The following is a 25,004-nucleotide window of genomic DNA, read 5'->3' as shown; positions in this document are numbered from 1 at the left end:
GAGCGCCACAACCCCAGAGTCATTCGCGACTGGACTTAACTTTCAGGGGTCCTTTACCTTTACTTTCTAAAGGTTTCTAGCTAGGATGACTATGCTCTGCCTCCACTGTAAGAGGCAATATCCCCCTGTTATACCACTTATAGGAAACCACATGATGGGAGAGGATCGTTGTACTCAGGCCCTGCTTATGGGCTTCCTGTAAGAGCAGGATGATGGGCTAGATATGCTTTTGGTTTGTTCGGGAGAGCTATTCTTAATTTTTATAAAACATTTATATACCACACTTTCATAAGAAATATAGCAGGGTGGTATACAGCATAAAAACATAATAGAGCAATAATAACATTGGTAAAAGCATCGGTAATATGTCAGTGAAAAGTGGTGGTTTAAAATAAAAATAATTAATGGCACATGGGCATAAGCACAGGACCAGGTGCTTGGGGATGGCTGTCTTTTTCATCCTCCATTCTGCAAAACCCAATGCAGTGAATGCACCTTGGATAAAATCTGCCTGCTGCTCTTCTCTTAAGAACTGGACAGCTAATAGGTTATAAGCCCACTGGGCAGGAACTTGCTCTGGCAGGTGCTACGTGTGGTGCAGTGTTGACTCTAAATACACAAGTGTATCTGATGACATGTGGGCAGCAGACCTGAGCTTGAGTTCTGGAACCGCTGGAAGGTTTTGAGGGCAGCCAAGAGAATGCGAAATGCGCTGGTGGTTAAGCCTACATGAGAGAGATCGCAGTTGGTTGGTTGACATCCGTCTGTTTCTGGAGACCACGGAGGAGTGCGCCTGTGGGGAGTGAAGCCAAGCTGTTGCACTTGCTGTGGCTGTAGAGACTCATACAGGAGGGACATGTTTTGTTGCATCTGGGACAGATGGAGGCATCTGGTTGCGCAGCTGTAGATGCTCCATGCTGTTTCTTCTCTCTTGTACTCCTTCCTCCTCTGATCACTGCTGTGGATGCATGACCTGACTGTCTCCAGGCATTTGCGGCCATCTGCAAGGGATTCTCACAAGCAGGGCTGATGTTGCCAGCCTTCATATCACAGGTGCATATATCTTTGTAACACAGAGTTGGTCTGGGCTTGGTGCCTGAAGCCAGCTCCCCATAGACCAGATCCTTAGGGGTCCTGCCATCAGTAGCCAGTGGTAATACAGTGGTACCTCGAGTTAAGAACTTAATTCGTTCTGGAGGTCCGTTCTTAACCTGAAACTGTTCTTAACCTGAAGCACCACTTTAGCTAATGGGGCTTCCTGCTGCCGATGTGCCGCTGCCACTCGATTTCTGTTCTCATCCTGAAGCAAAGGTACTATCAACCCAAGGTACTATTTCTGGGTTAGCGGAGTCTGTAACCTGAAGCATCTGTAACCCGAGGTACCACTGTAATGCAAGTAGTTACTCCAGCTGCTTTGAACTTCGGGATTTAACATAGCCATAGCACTCAGCTGAAAAGTCTACTCCTGTGTCGGAAGGTGGGGGGCATTTTAATATCTGGAGCTGTCCCTTTAATCTCCACCTGGGTTCTATATCCTAAAACTTCCTGAACTTTTAACCCGGCTGGTTTTTAGCCTGGCTCTGTTCCTGAACTTGCTAACTCATTAAGTGTTTGACGTCTGGTTTTTCTGATGAGAGCTGGAACTGCTCCATTGTGCATTCATAACCCTGCTGGAAGTGACAGTGGCTTGCTGCAGGTGTCTGCCTTGTGTGCTGTTATCTTGAGAGGAACCCCTGGGGTCAAGTGCTGGCACTCGTTCCCTTCTAATCATGCCATCTCATACATGTAATGGCACTGAATTATGCCGCTTCCAGGCTGGGCCGGAATCTGCTGCTTCTAGCAGCCCTCGGCGTATCTACCTTCTTTTGCCAGCTTCAGATTCTGCTGGTTTCCAGTCCCTCCCTTAAGTCTGCAGCAGACATTTATTTCTATTAATCAGTACTCTCTGAGCAGGCCAGAGCCAAAATTCCCAGTTGTAAACACCATCATGAAACTACTGATTAAGAGAGGAAGTGCTGTGGTTATGTATTATGGGCAGTAGCTTTTCCAAGCGCAGTTGCCTTTCGTTTACGTCAACCCATAGGTTTGCAAAAACCACTGTCAAGTGTTGACATCTGATTACGAGGGTTGATTCTCACTGAAAACCTGGCTGTACCAGCTTATATACACAACTAAAAATGTCTCTTTATGTGTTGGTTTGTAGGTGGCTAACCTTGTTTTGGGCAAACACCATACATCATTCTGGGTATGACTTTTTTCTGTAAAAATGGGTCTGATTTTTTATCTTTAGAAATAAATCTTGGAGGGGAGGCTACAAAAGACTTTTTGGACTCAGAGTACCATAGCAGGGGATCCTTGAGAGGTGTGTGTGTGTGTGTGTGTGTGTGTGTGTCCACACACACACACACACACACACACACACACAATTTTCTATATTGAATATATGAAAGAAATCCACAAAAATGAACAGTTAGAACATAAAGCTAAGCAGGGGTCAGCAAACCTTTTCAGCAGGGGGCCGGTCCACTGTCCCTCAGACCTTGGGGGGGACGACTATATTTTGAAGGGGGGAAAATGAACGAATTCCTATGCCCCACAAATAACCCAGAGATGCATTTACTGTGTGCCCTTTATGCCTTCTTTTCCCACACACCCTATAGAATGAAGAACTGTCTCTATTATCTGTTCCACAAGAATGCATAGTCAACTTACATAGGTTTAACTTAGGTGATTTCAATTTTACACTCTTAACAGCCAAATGGCCAGTTGAAATCGCACAACTTAAATGCGTAGAAGGCAGTGATCTTAAATGCTCTTCTTGTGCAGGTTTTTACTGGCATGGAAAGAGCTTTTAAGATTTTCTGCCTTGCTTAGGAGGTAAGACCTGTTTGGTGCACCACCTCTGGAACGTCAGATTGCTTGTGGTTCCAATGGGTTGTTTTGACTATACACAATACCAGCCTTATGTGCTATCCCAGGAACATAACACCCACGCAAGATGCGAGTCGGCTGCATAGTGTTCGTTCTTTTGGTTCTTCTGTTCCAATGTAAACTGAATAAAATTAAACCTTCCTGAGTAGAACACACCCTATTTTATTTGGTCCCTATGCAAACAAGCCTTTTGTGTCAGATTATCTGACATATGTAGGAACCAAGCCTTCTTGTACCAGGTTTCTACTGTGACTCCTTCAAGATGTTTCCAAAAGTGAGCAGCCACCGTTCTCTTTGCCATAAGCAGGAAGTTAAAATGGACAAATGGGGGGGGGGAGGATCTTGGGGACCTACAAAAAATGCATGTGAGGGCTGGATACAGCCCACAGGCAAACAACCCATTACAGAGGTTGCCTTCACAAAATTAAAGCGCAACACAATCTGACCTCTTTTCATTCCCTTGGATACAACCTCATGTGTGTCTTCTGAAAGGCAAACGAGGCCAGAATATAGCCTACTGGCTTCCTTTTGGATTTTGTGCTGGTCACATACTAGATCAATTCTGAGTGTCTTATCTAGAATTTTTTAGAAGCAGAATATCTATTATGTATGTACTTTAATGTTAGTTTGTGTAAATGACAATCCAATAACATGTGGTCCATGTGTTCTTTTTGTTATTATGTTATATTCATGGTGTCACTGTTGAAAAACCGATAAAATGCATGTATCCTACTTTGCCCTTGCAGATATTTATATGATTTAGCAGTGTACACATATTAAACGCTATGAAAATTAAATGCTTTACCTACAACTCTTCTGCTGTAATTTTACTGATGGCAAATCAGTAAAATATGTAGAGTGTATCTCTGTGTCAAAGAGTGTGTAGGGAAGAAAGTAAGAAAGTTAAAGGATAATAAAGGAATTTTCTTAACACATTTAGGTCCTGGTGGTTCTTTCTAGATGGGTTCTCAAGTCCTTAGTTAAAAGCCCTCCTCTCTGCGCCATCTCAAAAGTTGGCTCCAAGCACTTTGTGTCTTAGATAAAGAATCAAGAAGAAAAAGGAAGTCATCTCATGATTTCCTAGGCCAGAAAGGAAGTTCTCTGGCACACAAAGATCCTTTCTTTAAATGAAAGCTTCTGCCTTCAATCTTCCAGCTCTGCCTTCTTAATAGAAAAAAAACAGTTTACTGGAAGAGGGAGGGACCAACTCACTTTGGACACAAGCCAGCCCCTGTCAGCCACAGTTAGCGGGGTGAAAAGGCTTGTGTAAACCAATCAGAGAGAATGATGCCATTCTAAGCTCTGCTTACACATCCTTGTAGTTTCAAGCATTCTTTTAACCATTTATACTTGTTAATAGCTCATAAGAATGAAAAGTGTAGAGGAAAATTAGGAGGCATTCCTTATCACAAAGAATTCTATATGGGCCTGTACATCCAAACGAAACTTTAGGACCCGTAAACACATAAGGAAGGGGGCACTGGGGACAAGCATGCCAACTCCACCACCGCTGACATTTTCAAACTTATTTCCATGGGGATGGGGTTGCTTCCCCCACATGTGTTTACTGTTACCTCTTTGGAACACCTGAAGAGAGGGCTGAGGAAGAGTGGAGATGGAAATGGGTGCAGCAGAATACAATGGAGAAGCAGGAAAGATGGGAATGCAGACGGGACTTTGCTATGTAAGTGAGTCTTGAGAGGGAATGTCTGTTTGCAAACATAAACAAGCAGCATAACTGAAGGCATGGAGGTAGGATACTATTGCAGGCCACCCCTATCTCCGAGCAGTGTGAAATGCCAGGGGTCTTGGCACTTAACTCAGGCACTTGTGTTTTCTTTGGAATGAGTCACAGCAGGGGCTATGGTGTCTTTATGACATATGGTTTTATTCACACATGTATACAACCTTGGAACGCGGGTGGCGCTGTGGGTTAAACCTAAGACTTGCCGATCGGAAAGTCGGCGGTTCAAATCCCCGCAACAGGGTGAGCTCCCGTTGCTTGGTCCCAGCTCCTGCCAACCTAGCAGTTTGAAAGCACATCAAAGTGCAAGTAGATAAATTGGTACCGCTCCGGCAGGAAGGTAAATGGCATTTCCGTGCGCTGCTCTGGTCTGCCAGAAGCGGTTTAGTCATGCTGGCCACATGACGTGGGAAGCTGTACGCCGGCTCCCTCTGCCAATAAAGCGAGATGAGCACCACAACCCCAGAGTCGTTCATGACTGGACCTAATGGTCTGGGGTCCCTATACCTTTACCTTTAATTGAAGGAGAGGGGTGTACAGGTACATGTCTTTTTTTTGCTGCTGTGCTGCCGGGGTGAATCTGGTGCTTTGCCCAGTAGCAATGTAGCAAAAGATACATCTTCAAGAGAAGATATAGTCCAAGAGAAGCCAGCTTCTGCCATAAGTGCAGCAGCAACCTCGCCAAACAGGCAGCCCGCATTGCCCTGAGCCTTGGCTTCAAGCAGCAGCCAGCATGGTTCAGAGCTTCTTTGTAGCAGCCTGCTCCAGCCAGCCTACCTGGCTTCTGTGCCCCTCCATCTTTCCAAAAACCCTTGCCAAAACTTGACCTCCCCTTCCGCTTGTATCATGGCGCACTGTAACCCTGGCAACCTCTTCCTCTGTGCCCAGCAGTGTCTTCTGTTTGAACTGCCCATTTCAGCCTTTGTTTCTTAATAGCTTATTTCCCCGCTAGCCATGTCAAGCTGGCATGGCTTGTTATCCCGCAGTGTTTGGCACTGTTTTAGTCAAACCTTTATCAATTCTAACTTTTAACAAGTTCAGGAATCGTGGGTGGCTTGCAGCCGCAGACTCTGGTCCCCCAAACCTGTAGCAATACAGATGACTCCGTAGGCCAGCAGTTATTTCAGACTGTCCACCCTCAAGGAACCCTTTCCACTTCTACTCATTTCCTGAGTAATGCCAGTGTGTTCTGAGATGTATTTTTTTGCACCAGCTAAGTTAATGCAAAACCTTGGCATGCCATGTTGTGTATGTGCATTGCAGGAAAGATAGGAAGCTTGTCATTCCCTCCCACCCTGGAATTCTCATTGAGAAACTCCTAATAATAATAATAATAATAATAATAATAATAATAATAATTTATTTATACCCCGCCCATAGTTTGAAAACCACTGCTGTAGGTATTAAGGGTGAAACAGACTTCTGATGTTGCACTTCTCCAGTTTATTTGAATTACATAGCAAAGTCCGGCTTTTGATAAGTATTCTGTCTAATTGGTAACCTTAATAATATGTGCTGTTTCCTTCAATAGGTAAGAGTGCTGATTGATTCCGTTAATAGCAAATCCTCTGGCTGTCAGCCGGTAACGGAATAGTTACTTTGGGTTCCACAGAAGGTTCCCATGAGTTTGTGCTTTTTATGGCTTTCTAAAAGGGACCCTGTTTAAAGTGGTGCTGGGCATTTTAACCTCTTTCTCATCATATGATGTTTTTTTCATTTCCTCCCACTTTCAATGGGCAGCATTGTCCAAACCTGCCTTGTTTTCTGTTTTTGTCCATTTCTCCTCCTCTCCCCCGAACTGCTACTGTAAGCCGCGGTTCAGTCCTGAAAGGGAGAAAGTTCTTGGAGATGTTGAATGTGTGTGTCTTTGTCATCTGAGGAACAGTCTAATCATTCCATAAACACTGGCACGGCTGCCCTTCTCCAAGCAGAGAGACAGACTTTAGAAAAGAGCCTTGAAGTTTTCTCCCATGGAAACCTCAGCGTACTCGGTTGGTTTTGCTTTTAGCATTGAAAGCCCTGAAACAACTTGAAGCCAGGTTACCCAAGACTGTGCTTCTCAAGCTATCTGATTGCTGGACTGGCAATTTACACACACACACACACACACAAAGCCAGGGACCAGTACCATACAGTATTTTGTTCCTGAAGTGCCCCATCCAGCCTGGGCTGTGGGGTTGCTCGGATCCAGCAACTAATGGTTCATTGACTGGCACTGATCCATGGGTTGCTTCATTGAGTAGCACTGATCTAAGACATATATAATAATAATAAATAATAATAATAAATAATTTTTATTTATCTCCCCAACCCTCCCTAGCCGAAGCCAGGCTCAGAGCGGCCAACAACAAAAGTAACACAACATTCTAAAATCAATTCATTTTAAAATCAATTCAAAATCAAATTCATGGCAACCATTGGGCTAGTGTTCTGTGAGGATTACCAAAGGAGGGGTCAGACTGTGCCTTGACCAAAGGCCTGGTGGAACAGCTCTGTCTTACAGGCCCTGCAGAAAGATGTCAAGTCCCACAGGGCCCTAGTCTCTTGTGACAGAGCGTTCCACCAGATCTCTTCCAGGCAACTGTACTCCTTCGACTGGGCATTGCCAATAGTGCTTCGTTTCACTACTGCTATGGTCTGTTGATTCAGAATTGAAGGGGGGCAAATGCAAACATAATAGCTGAAAGGGGACTGGGTCTAACCAGGCTTTAGAGCAGTGTCACAGAGGTTAATAATAATAACAATAATTTTATTTACACCCCACCCATCTGAGTGGGTTTCCTCAGCCACTCTAGGTGGCTTACAGCATATATAAAACATAGTAAAAAACATATAGTTGTTGTTATATTTAATTATTTCATTTATGAATCTCTTCCCATTAGACATCCAAAAACAATTTACAGTGGGTGGAATTCAACGTTGTTTTATGATGAGTGTCCCATCAGCGCAAGCATTGTAGCTTGGCAGGCAGAACAGTCCCCCCTCCTTCCCCACACAAAAAAGTTTTGGTGGTTCTCCTGACATCCCAAGCTAATTTTGGGGGAGACACAGGGGGAGAGGAGTGAAGCCTAATTGGTCAAGCGGAAGCCTCCACACAGGGCTTGGGCTGACTGGATTTGTTAGGTGAATCCCGCCCAATGTAATAAAAGCATATATAAAATAGTTAAATATATACAAACAGTTGCATATATAAAACATTTCTAAAAACATGACTATATGTATAAAAATAGCTTGAAATAGCAACAGCAAATGTATAAAACAATTCAAATCCAATACAGCTACCAGCTGTGTCAGTAGTTGAGCACAGAGGGGAGTTGATGGGGACCCTGATTATCAAAGAGTACCAAACTAACCTCAATCTTCAAATAATTGCTTGCAGAAAAACTCATTTATGAGGCTAATTGTATTCTATTGGTATCCTGCACTGCCATGTAATCCATACACCACATATTTCACTTTAGGTGCTAATCACTTTCTGCCTATGTTTAGAATGCATCAATATCTGTACACATGTTTTGTGGTTCCTTCAAGTCCTCTCATTTTAAAAAATGAATTTAGAAATAGTACTGTGCACCAGCAAAAAATTATAACTCTATGATTCTCTGATTTTGTGAGACAGAAGAGAATACCTTCTTTAATACAGAGTGATTTGACACCACAAGTCAAGTTCTATGTTCATTCAGTATTCAGAGGAGAATAGTGTTATAAATCATTTGTGTAAGAGCAGGCAGTCTGTGGGAAGTGATTGTACCCTACCCTCAAGAGTTCAGCCCATGGATCCTGGTTTGCTGCTCCTTTCTGTATCCTCCTCTTGGTTTTATTTATTTTTATTAACAAAATCAATTTATCTCTCACTTGACAGAAGACCTCTTAGTAGTTTAACAAGGAGCTATCTAAAACATTCATTAAAACTACTGATAAAAGCAAACATTAAAAATAAGCTAACATAAAATCTTTAAGTATGACCAGCAATTTAAAAACAATGATACATAATAAAGTTACATATTAAAATTGTTTGTCTTGGTAGGCTGAAACCATAGGAACCAACTTTTTGGGGTCAAAGACCCTTCCCCCCCAAAAAAAAATTGAGGGGCCTGGGCCTACCCAAAGTTGATAGGCATTGCCATTCAAATGGTGTGCGTTCACCACATCATGTGATTAATAATGCAGGGTGTGGCTTACCTGCCCGCCCCCCAATATTTTATTCAAGTTGGCACCCCTGGCAGAAAACAATGGGAACTGGGGTCAGCTTTGCCACTAGTCAGATCTTGGAATACCATTAACAGGCAGCAAATTATCCATTATTTGGTTTATCAATTATATTTCCAGCATCCCTGGTTGTCCCATATGGATCTTCTAGCTCAAATATTAAAATTGTTTTGCTTTTGGGGCACCTGTGACTTGACCTGATCTTATTACTGATTTCCCAGTATCATCATAGCAGTTACGTTTTATATATATATATATTTATAGAGAGAGAGAGTGTTGCTGTGGCAACAAACCTGAGATTACCAAGGCACTGATGTTCGTTGCTGAGTTAAATGTAAACTTCCTCCCATTATGAGACATGTTCAGGATAGATCTTTAGAGCCACAATTAAGCATCATTTGACTTAAAAGCAAATGTCTTCTAATATGAGCAATCATTTGTATTGCAGTTTGCAAAATGAGCACAGCGTTTTTATTTTAAAAGCTGTGATTTAAATATACATAAGCATGTTGGGGACCACCCATTCAGGTTGGGGAGGAAGTATACCACGGCAAAGAGTGATATTTTATTCCTCTTTTCTCTGTGATTTTCTTTTGACTGAAGGGGGGAGGGATCTTGGACCTGAAACTGCTGAGGGACCTTGTCTTGTGCTTAGTCTTTCCTTCTCTTTATGGCTTCAGGGCTGTGGATGGGTTGGTGGGCTTGCTCCCTTTCCTTGGGATCCAAAACCATTGCCAGTGGTCTGTACCATCATCAAAGTACAGTGAGTGAGGCTCGGGGTGAGCTGCCATGATGTGTCAGTAGTTAAGAAACTCCCTTCCCCATCTGAAGGTTTTAGAACAGGGATGGTAGACATGGTGCCTTTCAGATGATGTTGAACTACAACTCCTATCATCCCTGACCATTGGTTATGTGTTCTGGGCCTGATGGGAGTTGTAGTTCATCAATATCTGGATGGCACCATATTGGCTACCCCTGCAGTATGATATCTTAACAGCTTTCCCCTGCCAACCATGAAATAATTCTGCAGTTCAAGCTGTCAAAGGCTTTCGGAGGTTGTATGCACAATGTCCTTTATTCAGGGTGTGGAGCTGTAGTGGTTGGGAGTTACTCGTGCGTAAACCTTCCCGTTTGGAAGCTTGGTTGCATAGTTTAAACCGTTTTGACTGCACAGCCCATCTCAGCGTGGCTGCCTTAGTCGCTAGCAGAATCTGTCTGTGGGCGTTTCTTAAACCTTTGCCAGCATAAAAGCGGTTTGACACCCAATCGTCTCCGTCTCATTGCGCGGAAGTCTCCTGCGCAGGGAGGGCATGGGTAGTGGAGGACCAGTGCTCTCCTCACTGACTTCCAAGGAAGAATCCCGGAGCCCTTCCACCTCTTCTGCTATTTGCTCTCCTGGATCCTTGGTGTTACGCTGATTTCCTTCCCCCTCTATCAAGCTACGTCTCCCCCTTGTGCTGGTACCTTCCCCTGCAGAATCGGAGAGCCTCTCCTTCTTCTGTTGCTCTGATGTCAGTTCCCTGACAGGAGCTGACAGATTTTAACAGTTGGGTTACATTGGCTATATTGTGTTTCTGTTTCTTTCCCAGCAAGGAGAGAAAACGTGCCCTTTTATTTTTCTGAATTCTGTTGGCGTAGGAGAGCTTTCTAATTAAAATCCACAACATGTACCACAACCTCCCGCCCATGCATATTAAAGCAAGCCGTTTGTGATACACCAACAGTCCGAAAGCACAAATGAGGATGTCTGTTCCGCTTTTACAAACACTTCCCTGCCTGGTCACCTGGAGGCAATTCTTACTTGCCGCAGGCAAGTGGCTATTTAGAAAATGAGTGTAAATGTGCAGGTGGTTGGTAACTAAATCTTGGGTATCTAAAGTGGATTGGCTACAGGTGCAGACGTTCATAGCCATTGGTGAAAATAAAAAAATTGTATCTGTAACTATAGCCATTCTCTATCTGTAACTATAGCCATTGGTGGTCTGTCTATTTAGAAAGCTCTTTGTATTTAAAATGAAACACAAGCCAGCATAGGTTTCAACCTTGAGTATACATGCAAAATGTCCGGAAATATTGGGAGGTAATTTGTATGTTTTCTCCTAGTTTGGTTTTTTCCAAGAGCTGGAGAGTGCCGTGATGACTCATCCTTTCTGTTTAACTACAGAAAGTGGGTCAGGGGAGTTAAAGGATGATTATTGGCAACACATCAAAGGCTAGCTATAAGCCACAGAGACCCAAGTGGGACTTTGGCACCAATCCATTTCAGTGCACAGAAAAATACACTAAAGGATTAACAATAAAACATTTCTTTTTTACAGAGTCCCGTGTCTTGGGAGAAGCAGGATAAACTTTTGCTTTGTCTTGAGAGAAGCTAGGCTATTCTGCCTATTCAATTTATACAGAGATTTATATCTCATTTCCCTCTCCAACTGGAAGTACTAGCTCACAAAATGAAACCTACATTAGCAATAGGTAATATCAAAAACAGAACAAAGAATTGAAGTAAAACATATTAAAAAAATGAAATCCCGGCCCCTATAAAGTACTGGCATTTAGGTGGCTACTTAAAACATATCTGTTCCACCCAGACTTTCTCTGAGGAATGATCCATGTTGATGCAGTAATCTGATCTGTTGATTTATAATGTATTCTGCATTTGTTTTATTGATGGAATTCTATTGTTGGCTTTATATTGTTAGTCACCATGATAGTTGTATGTTAATGAAGGTGGTATTGAAACTCTGGTAAATAAATAAATATCAATACAGTAACGAACAGCAGCTGGAACTGTGTCCAGAAATGAATTGGCAAGCAATGCAGTGTGCTTGCTTCCTGATGTGTTAGAAAGGAATTTGGAAGGGGTGAGTTGATAGGCAAATGGAAAAGAAAAAGACGGGTGCAGAGCATCATATGCTTAATGAAAGCCCAGAGCAGTTCATATGAGTTAATGGCATGTAGCTCATACTTTTCAGCCATCGTAGTCACATCTTAATTTTAGTATGGGCCTAATCTTCAGTGGGTTGTTTTTTTTTACTATCACATTTTCAATTTAGCCTGCATAATTCCGAGTACTAGAAATGCACCTTTCTGTTTTTAAGCAAAAGATTTGGCATAGGTTTGGCTTGGATTTGGGAGGGAGGGTCCAGGGTCAGATCCCACTCAGCCATGAAACTTACCTGGGTTACCTTAAGCAGATTTGTCTTGATGTAATGTGCCTTTCAGAGTAATTGACAGAGGGTGCAAGAAGACAGTGTAATGGACACAACTCTCACGAGAGTAGATTTTAAAACTGTAAACATAATGAGCAGGTTTGACTTTGGAAAAGTTCCCTTTACTTTCAGGTTGAGTGTTCTAATTACAAAACTTAATCATGGTGCCTTCCAAACTTGGGTTCTTTGGAACTTATAAGAGATTGCGGAGAGGAACCTTGCCCCTCAACCACTGCTGGTTTTCATTGTGCAGTGCACAGCTAATAATAATAATAATAATAATAATAATATACATTTTTATTTCTACCCCGCCCTCCCCGGCCAGAGCCTCCGCGGGGCATACCAGGAGAGGTGGTCCCGTGGGTATGTGGGTCCTAGGCCGCATAGGGCTTTAAAAGTCAAAACCAGCACCTTAAACCTGACCCTATATTCCCCGGGAGCCAGTGCAGCTGGTAAAGCACTGGATGAATGTGATCCCGTGGCAAGGACCCTGTAGGGAGCCTCGCAGTGGCATTCTGCACCCGCTGGAGTTTCTGGGTCAGCTTCAAGGGTAGCCCCGCGTAGAGCGAGTTACAATAATCAAGCCTGGAGGTGACCGTTGCATGGATCACAGTGGCTAGGTCAGGGCGAGAAAGGTAAGGGACCAACTGCTTAATACGGCGGAGATGGAAAAATGCCACCTTTGCTGTGGCTGCAAACTGTGCCTCCAAATGGGCAAATGCTCGAGGATGTGCTTTTGTAGCACATAATGGGATAGCAAAGACCGATGGATCTGACCAGCACCCTAGGACATGCCGCAGAATCCTCTGCAGGGGTCCCATGGCAGATGGCTTGGTGTGGTAAGGCGTTCTCTGTGCACAGAAAGTCTTTGCAATGACCTCACCTCTCTCAGCCCTTCCCCTTTCTTCAAGGAGTAAAAATGATCTACCTTACACAGTTCTTGTGAGAATCATATGAAGCACTTGCAAGCACTGCACAAATTCTGTGTAGTTAATGTAAACTGCTGCCTCAAGGGACTAAGATGCAGTTGCTTCACCAACTTACTTTGCTCTCGTTACAGCAGTAAACCTCTTGAGTGTCTACCTAATGCCAGAATAAGTCTTTGTAAGCCAGATACTTGCCTACATTCTAAGCAATGGTATATGGTGAGGATTACCAGCTGCTGTGTTTTGTGTACTCTGGAACCAGCTTAGCATGGGCTGCCTTATCCCATATCTGACTACACGAAAAGGTATTTCAAAATATGTTTGAACATGGGTACAAACTGAGTGTTTCTGAGCACCTGCAGAGTGCATGGTCTTATCCTGGAGGGACAATGTCATGTGGAAACAGCTGATAGGATTTCCAAGTCAAAGAAGGTCACATCCAGTTAGCCTGGCGACTCTTTTTAAAGAACCAAACCCCAATACGTCCTATTTGTTTCTGCTTGTACAGTCTTGCTGATGCCTATTATTGAGTTCTTTGCAAAAATGATTGTGGTGTAATACATTTTTCCTTCCTGCTCCTCCCTCCCCCTCTGCCTTGTGTGAAACCAGAGGCATGATGTCAGGGTATGTGTGTTTTTCCTGTGAAGTGCGCAGGATGCTGCATCTAGCCAACAGCTGTGTGTATGTTGATAACATTACAAGCATTTCCCCTCAGTTTCTGTATCTGTATGGGAGGCGTGTGCACAGGGGAGGGAGCCATACTAAGACTTAAGGCATAACTTCTTTTTTTGTATCCACACCAAACATTTATTTTATTATTTTTATTTTGACAAAGTAATAATCATAAATAAATAAGAATAAAAATGTGCACCCCACCCACAAGACCATTCCATTGCAACTATGTTTTTTGTAACATAAAACAATTCAATAAAAATTATTTATAAATAAAATAAAAAGTTATTAACCCGAGGTACCACTGTACAAATTCTACAAACACCTTCCATATCTCCTCAAAATCATTTCTCCTGCATATTCCCCACATGTTAATTTATCATTAATAGCTATATCCCACACCTCTTTATACCATTCTTCTATTTTATATTCACCTTGCCCCTTCCACTTCCTAGCTATTATAATTTGTGCAACTGCCAATGAATTTGTGAGCAAGTCCTTCATAGCCTGCGAACCTTCCACCCCATCATAAATTGATAATAATGCTACCTCTGGACTTTTGGTCAGCTTTAACCCAGTGATTTCTGTTACCTCCTTAAACACCCTTTACCAAAAAAAAAATGTACATATTTACACGCTCCACCACATGTGAACATAACCCCCAGTTTCCTGGCACCCCCTTTACTTTTAAGATGCTGCTGTCAATTTATTTTGCAGCGTTAGGTGATTTGAGAGAAGCTTTGACTAGCAAACATCTGCTGTGATAAAGTGACTTCCATCCTGTTCTCTAAATTAAACAATGTTGAGAGGGTGTGTGGGCCCTTTTTGCTTGACATGACAACACCTGCAGTCCCTGGAGCTCGTCTTTATCAATTAGTCCATATTATCAGATGCTGTTGGTTCCCACCTGATATTTGTCAAGAAGCCCTCTGATATCCATAACATATTATTTCCGGGGTTGGCTTGAGCTTCAGCTCCAATCTTACGATCCTAGCCCGATCTCTGGAAAAGTGTGTGCATGCAGAATCCTTTTCTGAACTGATCATCCTTCCCCCACCTCCAAAACATCTGCTTTACCCCTACCTTCAGTAATTTCTACCAACGGAGACAGCCGATTCTTAAAATGTTGCTGCTGAGGGGGCTGTAGGAGCAGGCAGCTGTGTTTTAAAACTGATGTAATTTTAAATCACGTCAGAGCTATGTTAGCTAACTTGCCGGACAAAGAGGGACTTGAGCCACTCTGCTCAGTTTTATGATTTCTTGGTTCTCAAAGGGAAAGGGAAACTTGCTGGCATGGCTCTCCCCTCCCTTCTTTCGAAACAGTCAAACTCCCAAGTGAAAGTAGGATTTTCTTTCTTTGCTATGGAGAGCATAAAACCATTCTGTGACGTAGAGGCTGTCCTAATGCTTTCTGGCATGCTGAAGGACACTTGCAAGGACCACTGGAAAAATCTTACAAGCCCCTGATTCCAGCCCTGCATAAGGACAATTTGTTGTTTTTTAATATAAAGTCCTTGCTGTCATATTTCTAGAAACCCAGGATATTTGCAGCCCTGCTAAAAATCTGTATTCGTTTGAAACAGATTTGCTACTAGTTGGCACTGTTTAGCAATCCAAACTGTTTGGAGTGTATCCATGTGATGAAAATGGTAGTCCTCTCTCTTTGTGAAGAGAATATTAGGCCGTGGTGTTCGTTCTTTACCGATGTGAATCAAAATCTTCATGCCCACAATCTATACTGATGGTTGCATATGGCAAAGGAAAAATGCAGCTGTTGCTAATAACAGTTTCTCCCTGAACATAAGCAAAATAAGGGGACTTTGCCCAGAGAAGCTGGCAACCTGCATTTCAACAGTATAGAAGACTACAGAGGAAGGCAAGGGTAGTAGGGAATGAAAACACAAAAACTTGGTTTTGCATACTTTGGGTTTGCTCCATTGGTGGTGAGGATAAGGGTCAAGTGAAAGGCTTCACAGAAAGAGTGGGTTTTAAGGAGTATTTCAGAGAAGGAGAGAGATGACTCCGCCTAGATGTCTGAGAGGGCAGTTGGAGGAAAGTAGTGTTTATCTTATGTATGGCTTCAGTATAAATGTTTCACTATCATTTTCAGTAACTTGCTTTATTTATCCTTCATTGTCCATTTATGGGGTAGGCTTTTGGGGTTTTTCATGTTTTTTTAAATGATAACTCCATTCTGGCACAGACCCAAACATGAAAGGCAAATGCTGTGCACTTTTAAAGCAGGGTAGCTCCAGAACTCCTTGTCTTGAAAATCCATATAGCTCTAAATTAGGGAAGGGGAACAAGTTGCCCTCCAGATGATGCTGGGACCAACTTTAGCCAGCATGGCCTGTAGTGAGGAATGATGGGGTTTGTAGTCCAACAATATTTGGAGGGCCACAGGTTCCCCATCTCTGCTCTAAGTTATCATATGGTGATGATCAGGATTGGAATACTTGCTCCCCATTTTTGTCTCTGGTCTAAAGTGATTTAGATACTTAATTTCCGCACTGATGCACAACCCACATGTAGTCATACTACCTTTTATAAAACCTTGTGAGAGATCTCTAGGTGATATATAGATAGTTGTTGTGGTTGTTGTTTTTTACAACTTCTTCCTCCCCTCTCCCCAAGTGACAACCAGATTTGCAGTGGGAGTGCTGTTGGAGCAAGGATTTCTTTTTGTGCTAATGCCAGAAACTGGGAAAACGAGTATCTGTTTACGCTAGAATAAAGAATTGAAATTCATGGCCTCAAGGCTGCTATCTTGGGGATACTATCTTGAAATAACTGTTGTCTACACAAATAAAGAACTCCACATTCTGTTCCAACCTTCCTCAAGCTTCCTCAATGCGGTCTTGACTATGCTACCACTCAGTGGATTTGCAACTGGTGACTGACCAAAAGGTGCTCATCAATGGTTCCTCTTCATCCTGGAGAAGAGTGACTAGTGGGGTGCCACAGGGTTCTGTCTTGGGCCCGGTCTTATTCAACATCTTTATCAACGACTTGGATGATGGACTCAAGGGCATCCTGATCAAATTTGCAGATGACACCAAACTGGGAGGGGTGGCTAACACCCCAGAGGATAGGATCACACTTCAAAACGACCTTGACAGATTAGAGAACTGGGCCAAAACAAACAAAATGAACTTTAACAGGGAGAAATGTAAAGTATTGCACTTGGGCAAAAAAAATGAGAGGCACAAATACAAGATGGGTGACACCTGGCTTGAGAGCAGTACATGTGAAAAGGATCTAGGAGTCTTGGTTGACCACAAACTTGACATGAGCCAACAGTGTGACGCGGCAGCTAAAAAAGCCAATGCAATTCTGGGCTGCATCAATAGGAGTATAGCATCTAGATCAAGGGAAGTAATAGTGCCACTGTATTCTGCTCTGGTCAGACCTCACCTGGAGTACTGTGTCCAGTTCTAGGCACCACAGTTCAAGAAGGACACGGACAAACTGGAACGTGTCCAGAGGAGGGCAACCAAAATGGTCAAAGGCCTGGAAACAATGCCTTATGAGGAACGGCTAAGGGAGCTGGGCATGTTTAGCCTGGAGAAGAGGAGGTTAAGGGGTGATATGATAGCCATGTTCAACTATATAAAAGGATGTCACATAGAGGAGGGAGAAAGGTTGTTTTCTGCTGCTCCAGAGAAGCGGACATGGAGCAATGGATCCAAACTACAAGAAAGAAGATTCCACCTAAACATTAGGAAGAACTTCCTGACAGTAAGAGCTGTTTGACAGTGGAATTTGCTGCCAAGGAGTGTGGTGGAGTCTCCTGCTTTGGAGGTCTTTAAGCAGAGGCTTGACAACCATATGTCAGGAGTGCTCTGATGGTGTTTCCTGCTTGGCAGGGGGTTGGACTCAATGGCCCTTGTGGTCTCTTCCAACTCTATGATTCTATGGTAAGCTGTGCTGGCTAGGACTGATAGACATTGTAGTCCAAAATATCTGGAAAACACTAGTTAGGGGGAGGCTGTCTTAATTGCTGTCTTGGTCAGTCACCCTTGAATTATTCTTACTTAAACAGTGATTGCTAGTGTGTCCTACCATGCTCAAGAGATTAAAACCCAAGATCCACACTTTTCTTAGGGAAGCAAGCCAGCATCACAGCCCAGAATCCATTGCATACCTTGAGCATGTTTGCATACATGTAAGAGAGAAACAGCTTTAAAAAAAGACGTTTCAAAGTTGTAGTCACTGGTTTTCCCCCAACAGAGGCTACTATGCTTTCAGCTGCAGCAGGAAGTAGTCCAGTGACTGTAGTGGTCCCATATGATGGTATTTTAAAGTTGGAGAAAGCTATACCACTTTTTATTATTATTTGAAAGCATAGAACCTCTGATACAACAGGTGGGAACTCTAAATGAAAATAATCTTCAGAGAGAAAAAATACACACCCTAAAATCTGAAAAAGTAATCATTAGGTGATGCAAGGATTCTTGCAGAAAAACCACTAGATTCTGAACTCTCAGACCTTCATGTGTCAATGTACAATATTTGTAACGTCTGGCTTGCACTGGCTGTACTTTGAACATCTATGAATTAGCTTTCCACGCTGCACTTCAGGCACCCAGCAGATCTGTTTCACCCTGTTTGCCAACAGGGTGTTTCACTCCTGTGCCTGGATATATAGGTGTAAACTCTTTGAAGTCATCCCAGATCTCCAGAGACCCAAGAGGCACTTCTCAGGGACTTAACATGCTGGGCAAACGAGTTTTGAAGACATTCCATGGCCAATTCTCTATGTGTGGGACTTGGTGCTTTTAGGGCTCATGCTTCCCTCTCTGGTCCAAAGGGCCAAAATGGCCCAAAGGGCCAAAATGGATGTGATGCTGAATGTCCATTACAAGACATGTCAGGGTGGTTATTTTTCTAAATTTAATATTGGGCACAGGAGGGACCAATCTTCATCCAAGACTGCAGTGTGCAGGGAGGGGAGGCACAACTTTTTCTTCCCCCGCCTTGGTTCTAACAAAAATCCCTCCCTTTCTTGCACCACTTGTTATTCTTAGGGGAGAAAAGCTGTCTTTGGAAGGGGGCATTTCATTTGGAGCTGTGTGTGGATGGAAGGATAAAACCTCCCCTCCTTGCTGGGTGCATTCTTCATTTATGTATTTAGCACTGCATCTAGTTTGGGCCTCGAGATCTCCCTGCAGATAGTCAAAGCTGTCTGTAGCTGGGAGGATTTGGGTGGTGTGTTCAGGACTTCTATGACTTCATTCTTGTCTGTGCATCCAGAGGTTGGGAAGGGCCTGGGCTGAAGCAGATAGAAACTGAGTACGGTAACAGAAGCCATTGCAAGAGAGTTGGCCAAGTTGTAAGCACAGATGTGCTGCTTTGGCATTGCAGTGGTTGACCCTGCAGGAAAGTCTCCAAAGAGGAATTGGTGAATCCTGTGGGAAAGGGCTTATTACGAAACCAAATGGCCTACAGTGTTATGAAACTTGCCTTGTTGGTTGTCATCCCTATCTTACTGAAAGCCAAAAGAAAGCTTTGTTTTGGTGGGGGACTCTTTAAGAGTCTGCTTTGGTTCTACATAGTAGGGTGTCGTTGTTGTTGTTAATTGTATTTAGAGGTAGGAGGTTCTGAGTCTTAATACAGTGGTGCCCCGCAAGACGAATGCCTCGCAAGACGGAAAACCCACTAGATGAAAGGGTTTTCCGTTTTTGAGCTGCTTCGCAAGACGATTTTCCCTATGGGCTTGCTTTGCAAGACGAAAACGTCTTGCGAGTGTTCCGATTTTTTCCCGCTCCCCCCCCTTTTTCTAAGCCACTAAGCCACTAATACCCTTTTAGCCGCTAATCCACTAAGCCTTTAATAGCCGCTAAGCCTTTAATAGCCGCTAATCCGCTAATCCGCTAATAGGGTTGCTTCGCAAGACGAAAAAACCGCTAGACGAAGAGACTCGCGGAACGGATTAATTTCATCTTGCGAGGCACCACTGTACCTTCCTTAAAAAGCTGTCCAATAAGTTCATGGCTAAGGAGCAAATTGAACTGAGGATTTCCTGGGTTGTACCTCGTATTGTATCTCATTTTCTGCCCTATAAATGTGCTGGTTCTGAATGTTGCAATTCCCTGGCACATAACAGAGACACTGCTTCTTATAAAGATCTCTCTTGGCTCCCTTCCAAAAGTGTGACAGGTGTCAATGCTTAGGTACTTCTGATGGTAGTTGAAATGCTGGCAATGCAAACTGGGTTGTTAATGAAGCCCATCTGTTTTGTTTCTCTTCCTCACCTCTCAGGCCAACATGGGTTCATGCTTCCTTGTCATCCTGCTCAGCAGCTGCCTGACATTCCTGGGAGCAGCAGCCAACATGACCACAGGTAAAGCATTATGTCATTTTCAGTTTAATCACTGAACATATCAAGGGGGAATGGGCATGACTACCTTCCTACTGCAGACATAACTTTTAGTAAATGTTCAAATTTTTAAAATGTGTTTTAAGTAACCAGTGTTCAAAAATTCCCATTGTTCTAGGCACATTTTGCGACAGGGAATTTCATTAGCGCAAGCAGTTTCTGAGCTCTGGGTGCAGTACTGTGCCTAAGATTCAGATTAAAACTTCAGAGTGGAAGGAAAGGAGGATGTTTTTATGCCTCCCCACTTCCCTGAAAACTGGAGAAGAGACCTCTTAAGAATATTAGGGGGGTAGGCAGAGGAAGGACTAGACCCTGTGGAAAATGAGCATAACATTTTAGCTGCAGTTCATTCATTTTCAGCTTTGTATTCTTGTTATTAAACAAGCGTGCCTAGACATTCCGTTGTTGTGCCCGTAACCTAGGTTTAAGGTGCCATTTAGATCCTAGCTTTCATATCTTGGTTTCTAACAACTGTAAGTAAAAAAACTTCCAGCATTGCAGTCTAAAATGATAAATGGGCTGGGCTGGGGAGAGTGGCTGTCAAAAATTGGACAGAAGCACCCGTCATCCCCTTCCACCGGTTCTTCTCCAGATCGAAGCCTGCATATTTTTTAAGCAGTCATTGGTTTGGTGTCTTAAGTAAACAAAACTGCTAGAACTTTGGCATCAGTCAGAGCAGCTTTCCAAAGATAGGGGGAAAGGGAGCTCTATTCTGTAGTTCTGTGCTACACTTTATAATAAGGGTAACAGTTCTAGATGTGGAACGAAAGATACCGGGGGGGGGGGGAGGTGTGTGTTGTTGTTGGGGGTTTGTGTGGAGGGATTGAGCAGCCAAAATACAATAGAATGATCCTTGGAAAGTATCTTCCAATACCCATAAAGGGCAACGTAGTACTAACAGTTTGCATGCTGTCTTCTGCGAATATTTATTTGGCTCGTAGGTTTAGATTTGTTAATTTTGGATGAAATAAATCTCATTCTTAAACTGCGAGGCCCTGCTACTCGTGGAGAAAAACCTGGCGCTCATGTCTGTGTGTGTAAGATCAGGTGTGGGGAGCAACATATCCTGCCAATTTCCCTTTTGTTCTTCTAGTGCTCCCTTCGACGGGTTCCTCCTTGCTCACAAGTTCCATGAAAACTGCCAAGACGCAACCAGCTAGCGGGAAGCCCACAAGCCCCACCAGTAGCCATGCTCCTTCTCAAGCAGTGTCTCCTGCCATGGCACCAAACCGTACTACTACTCCTCCTACAGCCACAGACTTCCTGCCTGCCACGATGGTCAGCTCTCCAGGCACGGAGGCGACAGTTTTGCCGGCAACTGGGGCCACTTCTGCGCCCACCTCCCTCCTGACAAACGCCACACCTTCAGTTCCACACACGACTGCTGGAAATTCAAATCTGGTGACTGTAGAGGCCAACACCACAACAGCAGTAACTACGCCAAAAGCCTTTGACACTTCAAGTACGGAAGAGCTTTGCTATATTTCATTTGTGCTCCTATACATATGTTATGACCGGTAGCTTATGTGTGTTTAGCAGCTTCTGTGAGTAGTGTGCGGCTTGTTCAGTTACTCTCTCTATTTCTAGTTTGGGTGTTGTTGTTTTTCTAGTGTCATGTCATCTTATTCACTTAGGGTCACTGCTTTATGGCATGCTAAAATGTGAGGGGAACACACTCAGGAGCTTGCTTTAGGTAAAAAAATTAGACTAGATAATGGATCCAGTCCTCTGATTCCTTCAACTTTTTTGTGTGATCCACAGTTAGTGTAAACTGCTCCAGACCTACTTGGTGGGTTAATGCTAAATATCTTTTGAGATTGGGACTGTCTTAAAAGTTGTCCCTTCACAATGAGGGCTGGACTATACCTGGTTTTCAATATTGTGATATATCACCAGCTAAACTTCACAATATATCATGATGTCCAAAATAAGGATGGAGCGATGTCGAGACATTGGCTGGCTTCACGGTGTTTCCTGGCGCCTGCTCTTCTGATTCGCTGCAAGAGGCGGGAGAGCTGAGCCAGAAGGGTTAACAGGGGCTGCAGGAATCAAGAGAAACACTGGCTGGCTTCACGTTTCCCCCCCACATTGTGATTTTTGCATAGCACACACATACACACATCATGATTCCCAATATATTGCCAGATCAAAAATTATGAAATGGACATCACGATGTGGACTTCAAACTAGTTTTGGACAATATATCGAGATATCGCCCAGCCCTACTCACAATTGTTGTCATACTCTAGATCAATTAGTTCAAACTGAATTCTTTAAAAAATACTCCGTTCTCAATAGCATTTAGCAAATTCTTGCACTCGTTATACCTGATTTGCTAATCCGGAATACAACTCCTGCTTTGCTGTCACTAGCATGAACTAAAGGGCCGCCATCAAAGTGAAGCTTTCCCTGTTGTGTGAATCTTTCCCTGTAGTTCACAGGTACATGCTTGTCAGTGCTGCCTCCAATCCATGATTTTGTGCCGTGGTAACACTGAAAAGTGCTGGATCTGATTATTTAATCTAATTTGATTATTTTACAGTACAATTCACAGAGATGCAGATGACATCTGTGATTTGATGGTGGTTGGGGTGTGTGTGGACCCATGTAAAAACTATGCCAATGCAAAAGAATCAGTTTTAATTCTACTGAATTGGACTTCTACTCAGATTCCATGGAAAAGGCAAGAGCCCCACATTCACAACTGGCTAAAGAAACCCCAGTTAGCCATGACTCACTTAGAATCCTGGCCCAGTCGCTCACTCACATAATCTGACACAAGAAAAGAGAAACGCCATCTCGCCAAATCTGATGAGAAGCATATGCCAAATTGCATCACCCCCCCCCCAATCTATATCCTTAGCAAGAGAAAAAGAACTTTTGGTCCAAGACGGATGGTGAATCATGAGGGCAAGGAAAACACAGGGGAGTTGGGAAGACAAGAAAGAGACGCGATATGGGAAAAAGACAGCCAGAGAAGGCCCTTTTAAATCTTAGCCAAAGTGCAGTTGGAGGGAGAAAAGCACAGCATCTTCCTCCAAGGTGGTAACAAATGGGGGTTCTGCCAGGCCAGCAGCTCTTAGCAACAGAGCAGATCTATCTCTCTCTCTTTTCTCTCCCACCATCCAATTTTTGTTGTCCACCCAGAGTTCTCTCCATCCCCCACCCCTGTCAACCTCCTTCAGATTTCCCTGCCTATCTAGACTTCTCCTGGAGCTGAGAAGTCCCTTTCACATCTGCAGGCAGACACCCCCCCACACACCTTTCTTCTCCTGTGCATCCGGGTCTCTCCATCCTTGATGGAGGGCGAAAGGAGAACATTATTACAGGATGGTGGCTAGCAGGAGGGAAAGGCAGGCAGGCAAACAAACAGCTATCAGGCAAAGTCCCTGCCTGAGGCAAATGGTTACCTGGTGGCGGCTCCCTCACCCCTCCTGATTCACCTCCTTCAAGAAAAGAGAGAAAACAGTCTCCATGGCTAGAGCCTGCTGCCAGCACAAGGCAGGCAAGTGAGTGGGGAAGACCCCATCAGATCTGATGCCTCCCCCAACACCTTAGCTGATTCAGGCCAGCAGAAGCCGTGAAGGTGCGCGAATAGGTGGGAATCCCAGATGCCTCCAGTTCTCCTATACATCTTTCCTCTTTTTTTTCTTTTTAAAAAAGCGACTGTACGCCAGCACAACTCTTCCGGGCCAAGGAAGCACCCCTAGCAACATTGGGTGGGCAGCATAAGCCATGAATGTGAGCAAACAGCGCTGCACTGAGCTGGTACCCACCTCCACAAAAGCTAGCAGGAAATAGGCACGTGTGTTCTCCCAAGTTAGGAACACCTGGCTCCTGATTGTCTACACCAGAGTTTCCCAAACTTTGGTCTCTAGCTATTTTTTGGACTACAATTCCCATCATCCCTGACCACTGCTTCTAGCTAGGGATGATGAGAGTTGTAGTCCAAAAAAACAGCTGGAGACCCAAGTTTGGGAAACTCTGGTCTACAGTGACTCCCCAGGGTTTAGGCCCTTCCTGGAAATACTGGGGATTGAATTTTGGACCTTCTGGATGCAAAGCGATTACTACTGAGCTATGGTCCTTCATAGGGACGGGGGTGGCACTGAGGGGTTAAACCACAGAGCCTAGGGCTTGCCGATCAGAAGGTCGGCGGTTTGAATCCCTGCGATGGGGTTGAGCTCCCGTTGCTCGGTCCCTGCTCCTGCCAACCTAGCAGTTCGAAAGCACGTCAGAGTGCAAGTAGATAAATAGGTACCGCTCCGGCAGGAAGGTAAACGGCGTTTCCGTGCGCTGCTCTGGTTTGCCAGAAGCGACTTAGTCATGCTGGCCACATGACCCGGAAGCTGTACGCCGGGTCCCTCGGCCAATAAAGCAAGATGAGCACCACAACCCCAGAGTCGGCCACGACTGGACCTAATGGTCAGGGGTCCCTTTATGGTCCTTCATTATGTTCAAAAGAATGAGGGAAGGACTCCCAGGAAGCAAAGCACAAGCAGTCAACTGAGCAGAGAATGCACTGCTGATTCCAGGCAAAGAATGCACAAGACTACACCACAAAGCAAGTGTGTATCTGTGTATTGCTTTGCAGGGAAAGAGTGTGTCTGGCTCCCCAGGGTTCTTTGTTCTATGGGTGTGGGAGACTTGGTGCTGGTGTCTCTTTAGAATCTGCTCACTGGAATCAGTTCATACAGGTAACAGAACTGAGTGGTAAAGTTGTTACTGGCCACTCCATTACTACAAGGGTGTAGGGAGGGACTTGCAGGTTTGTTCATCGAACATAAAAAATTGCATGTCAGACGTCCCTTCTCCCCAACATGCAAACTTTCTGTGTGCAGAGATTTAATTCCATGCTGAGTAGTCTGATATGCAACAGATACGCACAAATCCCTTGCCTTCTTAAGTAGAATAGTAAAAGAAAAAACTTAACC

The 25,004-nt window shown here is 43.9% G+C and overlaps 1 protein-coding gene across 2 annotated transcripts in view; it reads left to right on the top strand.

Annotated features, from left to right (window-relative positions):
- The window catches only part of PTPRA (protein tyrosine phosphatase receptor type A), a 137,991-nt gene that overhangs the window by 69,531 nt on the left and 43,456 nt on the right, over positions 1–25,004 (top strand). For both annotated transcript variants that reach the window (XM_083458688.1, XM_083458687.1), the window contains exons 3-4: positions 19,953–20,034; positions 21,164–21,532. In XM_083458688.1, the coding sequence (XP_083314814.1) occupies positions 19,953–20,034; positions 21,164–21,532 (451 nt within the window). The remainder of the gene's footprint in view (positions 1–19,952; positions 20,035–21,163; positions 21,533–25,004) is intronic.

This window comes from Podarcis liolepis (genome assembly GCF_965112155.1).
Source record: "Podarcis liolepis genome assembly, chromosome: 9".
NCBI classification, from domain to species: domain Eukaryota; kingdom Metazoa; phylum Chordata; class Lepidosauria; order Squamata; family Lacertidae; genus Podarcis; species Podarcis liolepis.
Note: the sequence above shows the minus strand (reverse complement) of the source record. Positions and strands in the feature narration are given on the sequence as shown.